Source organism: Galeopterus variegatus, unplaced genomic scaffold (genome assembly GCF_000696425.1).
Source record: "Galeopterus variegatus unplaced genomic scaffold, G_variegatus-3.0.2 Scaffold118, whole genome shotgun sequence".
NCBI classification, from domain to species: domain Eukaryota; kingdom Metazoa; phylum Chordata; class Mammalia; order Dermoptera; family Cynocephalidae; genus Galeopterus; species Galeopterus variegatus.
The window spans coordinates 887,015-902,062 of record NW_007726229.1 but is presented as its reverse complement, the minus strand read 5'-3'; the positions used below and the strand labels follow the sequence as shown (position 1 = coordinate 902,062).

The 15,048-nt window shown below is 40.9% G+C and overlaps 1 protein-coding gene across 2 annotated transcripts in view; it reads left to right on the top strand.

Moving 5' to 3' along the window:
- The first annotated feature begins 9,535 nt into the window (after nt 1-9,535).
- The window catches only part of CENPC (centromere protein C), a 67,347-nt gene continuing 61,834 nt past the window's right edge, over nt 9,536-15,048 (top strand). For both annotated transcript variants that reach the window (XM_008587326.1, XM_008587318.1), the window contains exons 1-2: nt 9,536-9,715; nt 13,503-13,549. In XM_008587326.1, the coding sequence (XP_008585548.1) occupies nt 9,698-9,715; nt 13,503-13,549 (65 nt within the window). In that variant the 5' untranslated portion in view covers nt 9,536-9,697. The remainder of the gene's footprint in view (nt 9,716-13,502; nt 13,550-15,048) is intronic.

Genomic DNA, 15,048 nt, shown 5'->3' with positions numbered 1-15,048 from the left:
TCTGATTTCACAGTGTCAACATGGTCTTGGAGACATCAACATTAGCACAGCTTTCCAATTTTTCAGTTTACTTCCTGACTTTAGAAACAGCAGCTGCCTCTTGGTGGCTTAGCTTTGCAGACCCAAAATACAGTACAAAGTTTCTGCTTTCCTTCCAATAATTCTTTGAGCTATTAAATGCCCATAGTAGATCTCCTTTTGCCCAAACTAGCTATCACAAATTTTGTTCTATGTAACTGACCTCTAATCAATACAATTCCTCATTGTCTATAAAATAAGTAAAAGTTATCCTCACATCAAAGGTGCTCCATAATCTAGTTCCATTTTGCTCACATAATAGCTTTTCAGTATCAGACAAATTTTCTCTTTCCCATGTCTTTGCTTGCAGTTTATCTTCCCATTTCCTCCACCTTTTAAAAATCTTTTAGGTACTACCTGCATGCTACAGTTTTGGCATTTTATCCTTTATGAGTTTTTATAGATACTTGAATTTACAAATATCCTGTATATCATGCCCTATATGTACTTAGTTTAAAATAATCCAAGCTTAGCAAACACTATGATAATTCACCAAAATATGCTTACTCTGTCATAAGTTATAGCTGAGAAGGCAGGCATTGTTCACACTACTCTTGAGAACTTTTTTTACAAAGAACTAAAACACTTTAATTCTCAGTGTTTCTAATACTTTGTTATAATGTACTAAATAAATGTTAGTTTTACTATTTTTTTCATTTCCCTGTACATTTATAACTGACATTAGTTAGTTAATGTTTTGACAAAACTTATTAAAGGTCATGAAACAATTGGAATTTTCCCCATTGATTATTAAAATTGCTTTACATGGTTTCAGCTTAGATGGTCATTTTTACCGTCCTGCACTACTTTGCAAAACAATCACTGCCTGAAATTTAGAAGTCCTCTTCTACATTATCTGCCACTTTTCACTCAAGGTAATTTAAATCTTTACAAGGCCAAAATTATAATGCAGAACTATATTATTTAGCTTTTGAAAATCTGTGTGTTTTTGTTGGGGAAAAATAGGAAAATGGTCAGGGACCCTCAGATGTTCAGAATCTTGCTGAGCATTTGCTGTAAATATCCTCAAGTGTTCCTTTTTACTACTTAATGTAGATTGCATATGGGCAGCTAGGTGTCCAGGGTTGTGGACTTAAGTATAAAAGACTAACAGCTCTGATCCGCAGTGCTTCTCAGAACTCTCAGAGAAGCCACTAGGACAGTTGCTTCTAGATCTGAATAAAACCCATTCATTTTTCTATACCTACGGCTCCCAGAACCTTTTTTTTCTATTACCTAGGTCACAGTGTAGAGGGTTTCTAACCCAATCTGTGCAACAGACTTGAGGAGTCAGTAAGCCCTAGCTTTACAATTGGCATAGTCAGCAGGATATTTGAGCAGGTACAGGAGCCAAAAGCCCCTTGGTGAGGGAGGAAATGTGGCTACTCCTGAAAATGTTGTGCCCTCTGGCCACTTTCCTGTTGACCAGTAAGTAAGTTGCTGCTTACTATACTACAAGTCAGCATAGACCGGGTACTCCATGAAGCAGTGTGGTCTTGGAGAACCTCTTGGGAGGGGGAGAAAGTGTGGCTGTCCTTGAGCATATGGTGCCTGGTGGCCACTTTTCTGCTGACAGAGCCTGGCTACTGCTCACTATGATACAAACTGATTGAGGTTTAAAGAAGAAAGCAGAGCTGTTGGAAGCACGGATAATCTGTCTGGAGGATGACGTGCTACAACTGGGCACCCCTGCCTCTCACACCTGGAAGAATGACAAACCCAGTGGTGAGTTGGAGGAGACTTTGTGTCTCCAGGCATGACCTGTTGTGCACCAGAAACTGAAACATGAGCAGCATATAGGACCAGGTGGACAACTGGATGCTGATCCACAGGTGACTGAATTCACTACCTATGTCCCATATACCCAGGTTGAATTAGTTGATTTAGGGAGACAGTTCCAGCAGAAACATGGGGAGACTCTGACTGCTTGGCTGCTGCGGTTATGGGACCTATGGGTGGATAGTGTGGTGTGCTCTGGTTAGGAGATGGAAAAATTGGCCTCTATCACCATGCACCCATCCTTGAGGCAGCGGCTACAGAATAGCTGCAGATATGCACAAGGGTCAGGTAATTACTCCTTTATGGAATGGGTGAGTACAACTGCCCAAACTGTGTGGGCAAATGCTGGAGAACTGTCCAAGACTGTGAGTAAATGGCAAACATATTCTGACTTAGTTCAAATAATTCGGGAGTTGGGGATGAAGCAGTCCCTGTTTAATGTGAACACTCATGGCCTGTACAATGAAAATTTTACAGGCAGCATGAGAGACATAGTGCTGCAAAATGACCCATCAATGTCCTTTGGGTCACTGATGGACATACTGGCCCCATACATTAGTCATCCTATACATGAAGTAATGACCATGATAGCCAGCCTGGGTGAGGTAGAGGAGAAGAGACAAGCAAAAGAGGTCCAGAGGGTGGCTAAGATCAAACCCCTAAGAAATGATCAGGATCTTATCCCAAGGGGACCAAGCAAGACTAGCCATAAGCAGATGTGGCTTGACTTGCTTGCAGCAGGGGTTGATAGCAAGAAAATTGACCAGCAGCCAAATGCAGTCTTGTTTGCTTTGTGGCAGCAATCATACCCTGAACATCCAGAAACAGGTAGCTAAGTGCGCTCGGTGTACTTAAAGGATTTTTTGATTGCTTCTGAGGATGTGGATGAAATGTTCCAGTTTGATTAGGGAGCAGATCAAAGTACTCATCTTTTGAGGGCAGGTGAGGACCAGAGGCCTCACTTTGAATTGGCAATACATTGGTCAAGGACTACCGTGCAGTGTGTTTTGGCATTGGTAGATATAGGCACAGAACATAGCCTGATATATGGCAATCCAGATAAGTTTCCAGGGGCCACAGTTCATATAGATGGCTATGGAGGACATACTATTGAAGTCAAAGCTGTGTCACTACTATTAAGCATAGGATGATTGCCCCCTCATGTGTATACTGTATATATATCCCCAGTAGCTCAGTACATCTTGGGTATAAACATACTTTATGGCTTGCACCTGCAAACAACAGTTGGAGAGTTTTGGCTACAAATATGGACAATAAAGCCTGTGTTACCGGGATATGCTAAACATGACCCACAGGTGTTACCTCAGCCAAGACGTGTGGTTAATGTAATGCAGTATCGTCTACCGGGAGGACATGCAGAGATAGGAGTCACTATATTGGAGTTAGAAAAAGATGGCATTATTAGTACAGTTCATAGCCCATTTAATGCTCCTGTATTGCCCATGAAAAAACCTGATGGTACCTGGAGAATGACTGTAGACTATCGAAAACTAAACAAAGTAGTGCCTCCTTTGCATGCAGCCATGCCTTCAGTTCACGGCTTGATGGATCAGTTGACGACTCAGCTGGGAACTTATCATTATATATTGGACCTCGCAAATGCTTTCTTCTCTATTCCAATCTTGGCCGATAGCCAAGATCAGTTTGCCTTCACCTGGGAGGGGGGCAGTGGACCTTTCAAGTATTGCCCCAAGGTTATCTGCATAGCCCAACCATCTGTCATGGTTTAGTGGCTGGGGACCTAGCCAAGTGGACAAAGCCCAGCATGGTTATGATGTTTCACTACATTGGTGATGTGTTGTTAACCTCTGTTTCTCTTACAGATTTAACCCAGACAGCTCCAACACTGCTAAGCCATTTGGAACAATGTGGGTGGGCCATGAACAGAGCCAAAGTACAAGGACCTGGGCTGTCAGTCAAATTCTTTTTTTTTTTTTTGTCTTTTGTCTTTTTCCGTGTCCGGCAACGGATCGCAACCCTCAGTGTTGCCCCCGTACCGGACCAGGGACCGGCAACGGGATTGCAAACCTCGGCGTTGCTCCCGTGCCTCGCTCAGCCAGTGAGCGGGAGCCGGTCCGTATGTGGGATCCGAACCCTCGGGCGGGAGCGCCACCGCGCTTCCCAAGCGGCGCACTACCCAGTGCGCCACCGGGCCGGCCCATGTCAGTCAAATTCTTAGGAGCGGTCTGGTCAGGTAAGACAAGGGTCATCCCAGAAGCTATTGTAGACAAGATACAGGCATATCCTTGACCCACAACTGTACCTCAGCTACAGACATATTTGGGACTTCTGGGGTACTGGAGAACTTTTGTAACCCATATGGCTCAAATGACATGCCAACTGTATGCATTAACAAAGAAAGGAGCCCCATGGGATTGGACTGAGTAAGTAGAACAGGCTTACCAAGCTACAAAAAGGGCAATACAGCAAGTACAGGCTTTACAAGTGGCTGATCCCACTAAACCTTTTGAATTAGATGTAAATATCACCCAACAGGGGTTAGGATGGGGTTTGTGGCAGAAACAAGACTGATTCCAAACACCTGTACGATTCTGGTCTCAGCTCTGGAAGGGTGCTAAAGTACGCTATTCTCTAATAGGAAAAAAGCTAGCAGCTGTATATTCTGCCTTGATGGCCACTGAAGCTATCACAGGAACTGCCAAAGTCCTAGTAAGGACAACAGATCCCATACTAGGTTGGCTGTGCACATGGGCAATGAACCCTAACACAGGTGTAGCTCAGTCTCCCACTCTGTCTAAATGGGGAGCACATATAGAACAAAGAAGCACTGTGTCAATGAGTCCTCTGTCCAAAGAGTTGCAAGCTGTGCTAGGCCCAGTAGAGGTTGTGGAGGAAACTTTGACACAACCCTTAGCCATAGAGATGGAGGCTACAGCTTTCCATGAGGGAAAGGGACCTATCACAGAACAAGCTTGGTATACAGACGGGTCTAGCATGGGACCCTCAGCATCATGGACAGCTGTTGCTGTCCAGCCCTTAACAGGTACCATGTGGTATGAAAATGGCACAGGGCAAAGCAGTCAATGGGCAGAATTGAGAGCTGTTTGAATGGTAATAAAAAATGAGCCTGGGCCATTAACCATCTGTACTGACAGCTGGGCTGTGTACAAAGGTTTAACCCTTTGGACTTCTACTTGGAAATATCAACAGTGGATTGTAGGCCACCAACCCCTGTGGGGACAAGCCATGTGGCAAGAGTTATGGGAATTGGGGCCTGAGAAAGAAGTGACACTTTTTTATGTCAGAGGACATTTCCCCCTAGCCAGTCCAGGAAATGATGAAGCTGATGCCTTGGGTAAGGTAGATGGTTGGAGAGAGCCCCAGCTACTGATGTAGCCCAATGGTTACATCGACAAATGCAGCATGCTGGTAGAAAAACCATGTGGATGGTGGCTCAAAGATGGACCTTGCCTATGAAGTGGAAAGATGTAGTGAATGCCTGTCATGCTTGTCCAGTATGTGCTCAAGAGAGTCCACACCCCCCGCGGGTACTCCATATAGATGGGCAAATAACTGGAGGAAGGGTGCCTCGACTTGATGGCAAGTGGACTTTGTCGGGCCACTGCCAAGGTCAGAGAATTTCAAATACATGTTCACTGCTGTTGATACAGCTACAGGTCTTCTGTTTGTATGGCCTTGTAAGGCCCCAGACAAGGTAAACGCTGTGAAGGCATTGAATAGACTTATGGCCATGTATGGCCAACCTATAGTCATAGAAAGTGACAATGGAACCCACTTTACTGGACATGAGGTTCAGAAGTGGGCTTCCCAATTGTCTATTCAGTGTAAGTTATGTATGCCGTATCATCCCCAGGGATGATTGAGTGATACAATGGTCTTTTAAAAAGGGGGCTAAGGCTATCTGCCCAACCCTCATCCCTGAAGGGATGGACATGGTGGTTATGGCCGACAGTCAGGATTCTAAATGAGAGACCCCTCAAGGGTGGGCCCTCTCCAGTGGAAGCTCTGTTGCATAGGGCTGCAGCACCTATACAGCAGCAAGTCACTATTAGAGATGAGCTTTTGAAGCCAGGATATGGCAAGAATGGAAATATTCTCTTACCAGCCCCAACCTGTTTACAACAGGAACAGATAGTACAGTGGGAATGGCCTTGGAAAATAGAAGCTCCCCATATATGCTGGACAGGCTTAATAGGGACTTGGGGGAAAGGATTAGAAGAAGACTTGCAAATTTCACCTTGGGTGACAAGTACTCGGCCTCCTCGAGTAAAGGTAACATGGCATGGAGCAGATAAATGCTCTATTCCAAAGAGCACATTTGTAGTATTATCATTATGGCCAATCATGGGTTCCCCTATACTGTTACATATAGAACCTACAGATCCAACAGTACTAGCAGATAATGTATGGTATCATAAACCAGGTAAGATAGCTATTGCTGCAACCATCCTTTCCCAGGATGGCAAACTGGCATGTATCTTACCAGAGGGGCGAGAACTCCCCCTATTGGTACCAATAACTCTTCTGTCTTTTCGCCCATAGTGTTCTGGCTGTGGGCACCAGAGTCAGCTGGATACAGACGTACGTTTGTGTGACCAATGTTTTGGCTTATTGAATATACACTGAACTTCATAACAATGATGACTACTAACTGGACATGTGTGGCTAATAATTGAAAGAACAAAACTACAGGAAAAGCCTTAAGGCATATTGGACAGACAATAGGTTGTATGAATGTAAGGGTCATTTATCCTTGCTAAGGGAACATCACGGAAGATTCTGAACACATAGTACGGCGAGGGAACCTGAAGGGGTGGACTGTTGGGAAAAATAGGAAAATGGTCAGGGGCCCTCAGATGTTCAGAATCTTGCCGAGCATTTGCTATAAATATCCTCAGGTGTTCCTTGTTACTACTTAATGTAAGTTGTGTATGGGCACCCAGGTGTCCAGGGTTGTGGATTTAAGTATAAAAGACTAACAGCTCTGATCCACAGTGCTTCTCAGAACTCTCAGAGAAGCCACTAGGACAGTTGCTCCTAGATCTGAATAAAACCCATTCATTTTTCTATACCTATAGCTCCCAGAATCTTTTTTTTCTATTATCTAGCTCACAGAGCTGCGTGTGGAGGGTTTGTAACCCAATCTGTGCAACAGACTCGAGGGGGTCTGTAAGCCCTAGCTTCAGTTTTCAATGGCAAAATTTCCTTGTTGACTACAAGTAAACTATAGGACACAGAAAGGAGACCTACAGAATAGTGTTGTTTGTTGTGTTCTTGGGTTAAGAGAAACAACGTGTACATAACAGAATATAATTGCAACTAAGAATCAAATGGTTGACCCAAAAGTAATTTAGGAAATGTAAAGTTCAGTTAATTTACACAGCACTTTACAATTAAGGACTCCTTGCCAACATTAACAATTCATTGCATAGTAAAACTGGGTTTTTGGTGAACACTGCTGCCATCTACCTGCACATTGTAAGCATACTTTATTAACTTCGGTAATTACCGTCTGGTAGAGCATTTCTATGTGAGGATAGTTTTGTCAGAAAAGGCTACTTAACTGAGGGACCAACATTTTGTAGTAAATAGTAAAAAAAATAAAATAAAATACAAATTTATATTAGAAAATAAAAACCAAAATTATAAAAGTAAGTTTATTTTACCTTGGCGAATTTTAAGTTATAATTGCAACTATGCTATAATTTTTAGAATAAATTTTTTTGGGGTATAATTTTCTGACAAAGTTATATGATAGTAATTTGCTAATATTTTCACTTTTGATTTTTACAGAATATTTTTTTGCCAAAATTTCTAAGAACTTCAGTAGTTTTATTAATGTCACTTTCCCCCATCATTTTACTATGAAACATTTCAGAGAGAGAAGCTGAAAGATTAGCATTAGCAAACACCTATACACCCACCATCTAGGTTCAGTAATTGTTTACATTTTGCCATACTTCTTTAATTATCTCAATCTGTCCTTTTTTTTTTTTTTTTTTTTTTTTTGCAGTTGGCGGGTACAGGGATTGAATCCCCGACCTTCGTGTCATAAGCACCATGCTTTAACCAATTGAACTAACTAGCCAGCCCTGCATTTCTAATTTCTCAAAATAACTGTGGGAGTTAATGATTCCCATGCAAGCAGGATGACATAATTTTATGCGTGGGACTTTACATTAATGATTGCGCTTGCTAAAATTTCTCACTGAGAGGCAAACAGTGTAGGAATTAAAAGCTGGGTTCTGGAGTCAGAATTCTTAGGTTAATACCCAGCTTTGCTATTTAGTGGTGGTGTCTTCTTGGGCAAGTTACTTAAGTCTCTGTGTTCCAATGGCCTTTTCTATAAAATAGGGATATTAATTGTACTCTCACAGGGATGTTCTAAATGCTTCAAATGCATGTGAATGAAGCATTTACAGAATTTCAAAAATAGTATGCATTCAATATACGTTAGTTTTTATTACTAATTATTATCTATTCCAAATATGACAACACCAAATTGTAATGTAGACTGATGGCAACACCGTTAAACATAGTAAAGAAATCTCCATAATGATACCAATAACTTTGTTATTGAATTCTTACTATGTTCCATGCATTTTGCTTAGATCTTAACAGGAATTATATAATTCCAACATCTCAACAACTTTTGCATTATTCCCATTTTACAGATAAGGGACATGAGGAACAGACAATTTAATTAACTTCCCATGATGGCAGAATTAGTGTAGAGTGCAATTGGATCTGTCTGATTTCAGGGTCAGTCTTTCCTTCTTACCAAAAATAAAATTAAAAACTTGCTTTAAAGGGTGACAGTATTTTTTAAAGCACTACAAGTTAAAAAAATTATTAGCACAATTCCTGATTTAAAAATTTATTTAATAAGTAATCTATTTTCTGATTAAAATCTTCTTGTAATTTTTGATTGAATCATAAAAATGGGATATGGCTTCATAAAATCTTACACTGGTCAGGTAGGAAGAAGTCCCCAGAGCATTTAATTTAGACTTCCATTATATCATTAAGGAAATACCCAGAATGGTGCCACAATTTTACCCTAGATGATAATGACTGAGCAGGTTTCAAGACTTTTGGTGTAGAATTCTCTTCAGAACATAGAACTTAAATGATATATATTTACATAAGTCATTTTGTTGGCAGTTCTTTATAAAATATATCACCCACGTACTTGAAAAAAGAATATAAGACATCATCATTATCATTATATTATTTTTCAGAGATGATGTATATGTGGTTGACGAATCAGCACAGGGAAATCTTTTTCTTCGCAACGTCTTCTGCAATTTTTCCTTCCAGCTATTACTTACTCCATTACAGAACTGTTGAAAAGTTTTACTCTGGGTTCAAGGGGCAAAGGAGGTTCTCAAAACCGTGTCTTTCAAATTAAAGCTCAGCTCCACGTACGTCACTGGCGTAGGGATTAGGAAGGGAAAGAGAGAGCGCAAGGCCGCGAAAGGGAGAGTGGGCGGGACACAGGGAGCAAGAGGCTGAGTCCTGGAGTCGCGAGGGGGCGGGCCCGATAACGGCTCGCTCCCTGTTGCGTTACGTGTCCCGTTCTGCGCATGTGCCGTTCATTTCAAACCTCAGAGCGCGCGGGGAGCCAGTGTTTGTTGAGGGAGGAGCCAATGAGCGGGGAGCGTCGGATGCGCTCCCCCACGGGCTCACAGCTTTTGGCGCCCGTCGCGTCTCGCCTCAGGGCTCTTCCTGGGCCACCGCTTTGCGGCTAGACCTGCTGTCCTGTCCGTGCTCGGCCTCCTCCAGCTGTGGCCCCTGTGGGTTTTCTCCTCGGACCTCTGCGGAGTGGGGTCCGAACATGGCTACGTCGGGTCTGGTAAGTGCAGGCCCCAGCCCCTCCTGTCGAGCAGAAAACTGGTCTGAGGCAGGGGGAAGGATACGTTGCGCGTTGGTCTCTCGGGATTTCAGTGGGAAAGCCGCATGAAGTTTTGAAACCAGGTGGGATCGTGTGCCGATAGCCAGAGTTAATTTACTTTTATTATTTCCTCAAGGTTTCATGTCGTGATTTCGTCTGTGACTGCGTCTTTCTCTTCAGAGAATCTTGTGGTTTCTACTTCGTATTCTAGCTCCGCTTCCTAGTCCTCCGAATCATTTTCTGCCCATAATAGAAATATGGAAACGCCTTAAAAGTGTGACTTTGCTTTCAGACTTTGCATTCAGACTTGCTGGTCTGGAGAAACAAGATTCTTGATTATGTAACAAGTTTGTCTCGAAATAATCTGATGTTCTCATTTATCTTTTGTGAGAATGTTGAGCCTTGTAAGCAGTTTTTGAAACTGTTTATGGGGCTTCTGTTTTTGACAGTCTTTTGAAAGGCAGCTGTTAGTTAAAAGGTGCAAGCCGGGAATGACTTAACGGGGTCGGTAACTCAGTTTTTGTTTCCATGTTTCTGTACTTCCTCGGTATTCACTATTTTATATGGTATTTCAGTATACAGTACTTCGCTTATGGTTACTATTTATTATAAAACCCCTATCATCTCTTATTTTAAACTCGTATTTTCTAACTCGCTTGCCATACGTGATACGTATATGCGCACACGTATGTGTTCTTTCCTTTGTCCAATGAGAGGGCTTGAAAGCAGACAACAGTATACCTGAAGCAATGAGTACACATGCCACCTCGTTTCTGTTTCTAAAGTCTGTTCTCCACTAAAAGGAACTAGGTATTTCTTTTAAAATGGTGAGTTTCGGGTCTGGGGCAGGGAAAATACAAGATGAGCCTAGAACAAATATTTCAAATACACACAATTTTATCCCATTGGGCTGAGTAAAAATGAGTCTTAATATACATTTGGTATTGATAATATTTTCATTTTTAAGAGTATGCTATTCATTTTATTACTACCTGTGATATTGTGAAATATATATTTCATCCATTTCCCATTTCCTGACATACAACTCCTAAAATTCTTGGAATCTCCAAAGTGATGTGTCTTTTTGCAATCTCATGAGTTGACCAGATAGCTTCAGAATTGGAGCTGATCACAGGAAGGGCCAAGGCATGATTAGAGGGTTGGGACTTTTTAGTAATCTCTGGAGAGGGGAGAAGATAGACTCAAAGTTAATTTGATGGATAATGGCCAGTGATTTAATCATTCATGCCTATGTAATTAAGCTTCCATAAAAACCCAAAAGTACCGGGTTTGGGGAGTTTCCGGATAGCTGGAGATTCTTGGAGGGTGATGTGCCCAGAGAGGGCCTGGAAACTTTGCACCCCCTCTTACATAACTTGCCCTATGCATCTCTTTTGTCTGGTGTTCATCGGTATCCTTTGTGATATCCTCTATAATAAATCAGTGAACGTAAGTACAGTAAATGTTTCCCTGAGTTCTGTGAACTGCTCTGGCAAGTTAATTTAACCTGAGGAGGGGGTTGTGGGAACACCAATTTATAGCCAGTCAATCAGCAGTAAAGGTAAAACAAACTGAAGCTTGCAACTGGCATTTGAAGTGGGGGGGGGGCAGTCTTGTGGGACTGAGCCCTCAATCTGTTGGATCTGAGGCTGTCTCCAGCTAGATAGTGTCAGAATTGAATTGAATTAGAGGACACCAAGCTGGTGTCCACTGCAGAACTGACTGCTTGATGTGTGGGTAAACGCCCTACAAATCTAGTGTCAGAAGCCTGTTGTAAAAGTATAGTGTAAGAAATTTTGTTTTTCCCTTTGTATTGCCAGATTACCCAATTTTAAACTAGAAAATTTACCTTTTATAGCTTTTACAATTACAAGATAGGACCCAAAGTATCCCAGATATGCTCTCAACCTCCAATATCAGCATGTCTGCATTTTATTTTTCATGTTGTTACCATTGATTGGGGCTGCTTCTTTGTTGGGGTACCTATTTTCTCTTTCTGAAGCATTCTAGGATCCTTTTATCCTCAATTTTTCTAAAATTTCACTGTTCTTAGGTATGAATCTCTTCAACTCATTCTGTTAATTATTCATTCTTCATGTCTTAAAGATTTGAGAAATTTGTGTATTTTCTTAGACTATACCTTTTTTCTTTTTCTTTGTTTTGTCTGGAATAACTGTTGATCAGAAGTTGTACCTTCTTATTTTTTGATCTTCTTTTAAAAATCTTATTCTTTCTCCCATTTTCTCTTTCTTCATATTTTGCTCTTTTTTTTTAAAGAAATAATCTCAGCCTTTTCTTAATTATTTCAATTTTAGGCAATCTTGTTTTCAGTTAAGTTTTTTTTGTTTTTTTTGTTTTTTTTTCTTTTGGCTTTCTGTTTAGTGTTTATAGTATACCACTTTGTTTTATGAATCCAGTATTTCAGATATCTCTTGAAGGTATTGATTAGAGTTTTCTTGTTTTCTTCTTTCCTATTCTTGGTATTAGTTTCTTCTTGGGCCTTTTTCTTTTTCATTTAAAAGTTTATGTCTTAGGGCCGGCCCGTGGCTCACTTGGAAGAGTGCGATACTGATAACATGAAGGCCACGGGTTCAGATCCTGTATAGGGATGGCCGGTTCACTCACTGGCTGAGTGTGGTGCTGACAACACCAAGTCCAGGGTTAAGATCCCCTTACCGGTCATCTTTAAAAAAAAAAAAAAAGTTTATGTCTTAGGGCCGGCCCGTGGCTCACTTGGAAGAGGGCGATACTGATAACATGAAGGCCACGGGTTCAGATCCTGTATAGGGATGGCCGGCTCACTCACTGGCTGAGTGTGGTGCTGACAACACCAAGTCCAGGGTTAAGATCCCCTTACCGGTCATCTTTAAAAAAAAAAAAAAAAAAAGTTTATGTCTTGATTTTTCTCTTCTGTATTAGAGACTTAATGTCTGGTGATCCACAGATGCTGGTCATTTTTGAAACTGAGACTATAGAATACTGTTTGGGAACAGTATTTCTGTGTTTATGAAGATATGGGGAATATGGGTCTACTTTTCTTTATATGGGTTTTCCTTTAACTGCCCTGTTTTTATTCCCTTGTGTCACCTCTTGTCTCCTTCAGATATGGAGTTTTCTAGTTCCGCATATTTATGGCTTTCTTCTGGGCATATCAGCTTCCCTCCTCATTGAGGACAGTATCCTCTGAGCTTACTTTAGGTTGCTACTGCTTTTATTCTGTTTTATCAATTATCACTCTTTCATCTATTTTCCATCTTCCAGAAATTTGTTAAATTTATTTGTTCACATGTGGTCCTCTTTCATTCTTTTTAAATTGTCGTTTTATACCACTTTAGTTCTTTATTATTATTTTAGTGGGATTTCTCTTCAGGGAAGGGATATAAGTAGATATTGTTAGTCAACCAACTTGAATTATTAGAAGCCCAGATAGGATTTTGATGATGGAAAGTGTATGGAGGGAGGTGGAGGAAGGGGAAGGATACAATGGAATAAGTCCTAGGGGAGGGGGATAGGAGGTAGTATAAGCAAAGGTTTGGAAACAGTAGAGAGCAAGTTCTCTTTCACTTGATCTGGAAAAATTCCTCTTTATAGTGTTGTATTAGACAATAAGCAGACACTTGCTGAATGAATAAGTGAAGAGCTGCAACTTTCTGGCATGCCCATATCAGGGTGAAATTCTTTTAAGATAAGCTGTATTTGAATATATTTTAAACAAAGAAACCAAACTGATGATTTACTTTTCTTTCAGGATCATCTCAAAAATGACTACAGAAGAAGATTTTGCCGACCTTCCAGGTGATTTATATACTTAAGATTTTAGTATGATTTTTATTCCTATCGTTAGCAAGTGGATTTTTAAATGAAGAAAGGAAAAACTGTTACTTCTGACTAAAGTAATGATTAGGTATAGTCATCTTAATTATTTTATACTAACAGAGAAATGCTAATGCAAGCAATGCAGTGATGTAGTAGCAGCAAGAGAAGAAATTCACCTCATAAAATGCTTAACCAGGAAGAGTCAATCTCAGTTCTGTCTAAATGACAGCCATGGGAAAAGAACTCTGTAGAATGGATTGAATGCTAAAATTAGAAAGATGTAGCTTATTCAGTGGGGCAAAAAGAAAAATAATGCAGATTGTCATGTATTTATTTGCTGGGTGCTTATTTGGGTTGCTTTGGTCCTTCTTTTAGTTGTAAAATCGGTAAAATTTTCTAGTTAAATACAGTCATGTGTTGCTTAACTTTGGGGATACCTTCTGAGAAATGCATTGTTAGGTGATTTTGTCATTGTGCAAACATCGGAGAGTGTACTTACACAAACCTAGTTGGTATAGCCTACTACACACCTGGGCTATATGGTATAACCTATTGCTCCTAGGCTACAAACCTGTGCAGTATGTTACTGTACTGAATACTGTAGGCAGTTGTAACACAATGTTAAGTTTTTGTGTATCTAAACATAGAAAAAGGGCCGGTCAGTGGCTCACTTGGTCTGAGAGTGTGGTGCTAATAACACCAAGGCCACGGGTTCAAATTCCTATATAGGGATGGCCGGTTAGCTCACTTGGGAGAGCATGGTGCTGACAACACCAAGTCAAGAGTTAAGATCCCCTGACCGGTCATCTTTTAAAAATAAAATAAGTAAATAAAATAAACGTGGAAAAGGTACAGTATAATTAGGGTATTAAATCTTATGGGACAACTGTTGTATATATACAGTCTGTTGACTGAACTCTGTCATTAATTGAAATGTTGTCATACAGTGCATGATTGAGTTGAATAACATGCTTTTTCAAGTGGAGACATTATTATCAGTTACCAAATGTTTATTGAGCCTTGATTTTACTAGGCTCAGTGGGGTGTAGAAATATGTTCTTTTTTTTTTTTTTTTTTCCTTTTTGTCTTTTTTCATGAGCAGCAACGGATCGCAACCCTCAGTGTCGTGCCCATACCGGACCGGGACCGGCAACGGGATCGCAACCCTCGGTGTTGCGCCCACACCTCGCTCAGCCAGTGAGCGGCCGGTCTGTATGTGGGATCCGAACCCTTGGCGGGAGCGCCACTGCGCTCCCAAGCGGCGCACTGTAGCAGTGCGCCACTGGGCCGGCCCAGAAATATGTTCTTTTGCCTACAAGAATCTTGTGTTATTATTTGGAAGAAGAATGAGAATGTTGTAGATCAGGGGTCAGTAAACTACAGCCTATAGACTGGCTAAATGTTTTGTAACAGGTTTTGTTTCAATTTTATTTTATTTCTTTTTTTCTTTTTTTTTTTTTTTTTTTTTTTTTTTTTTT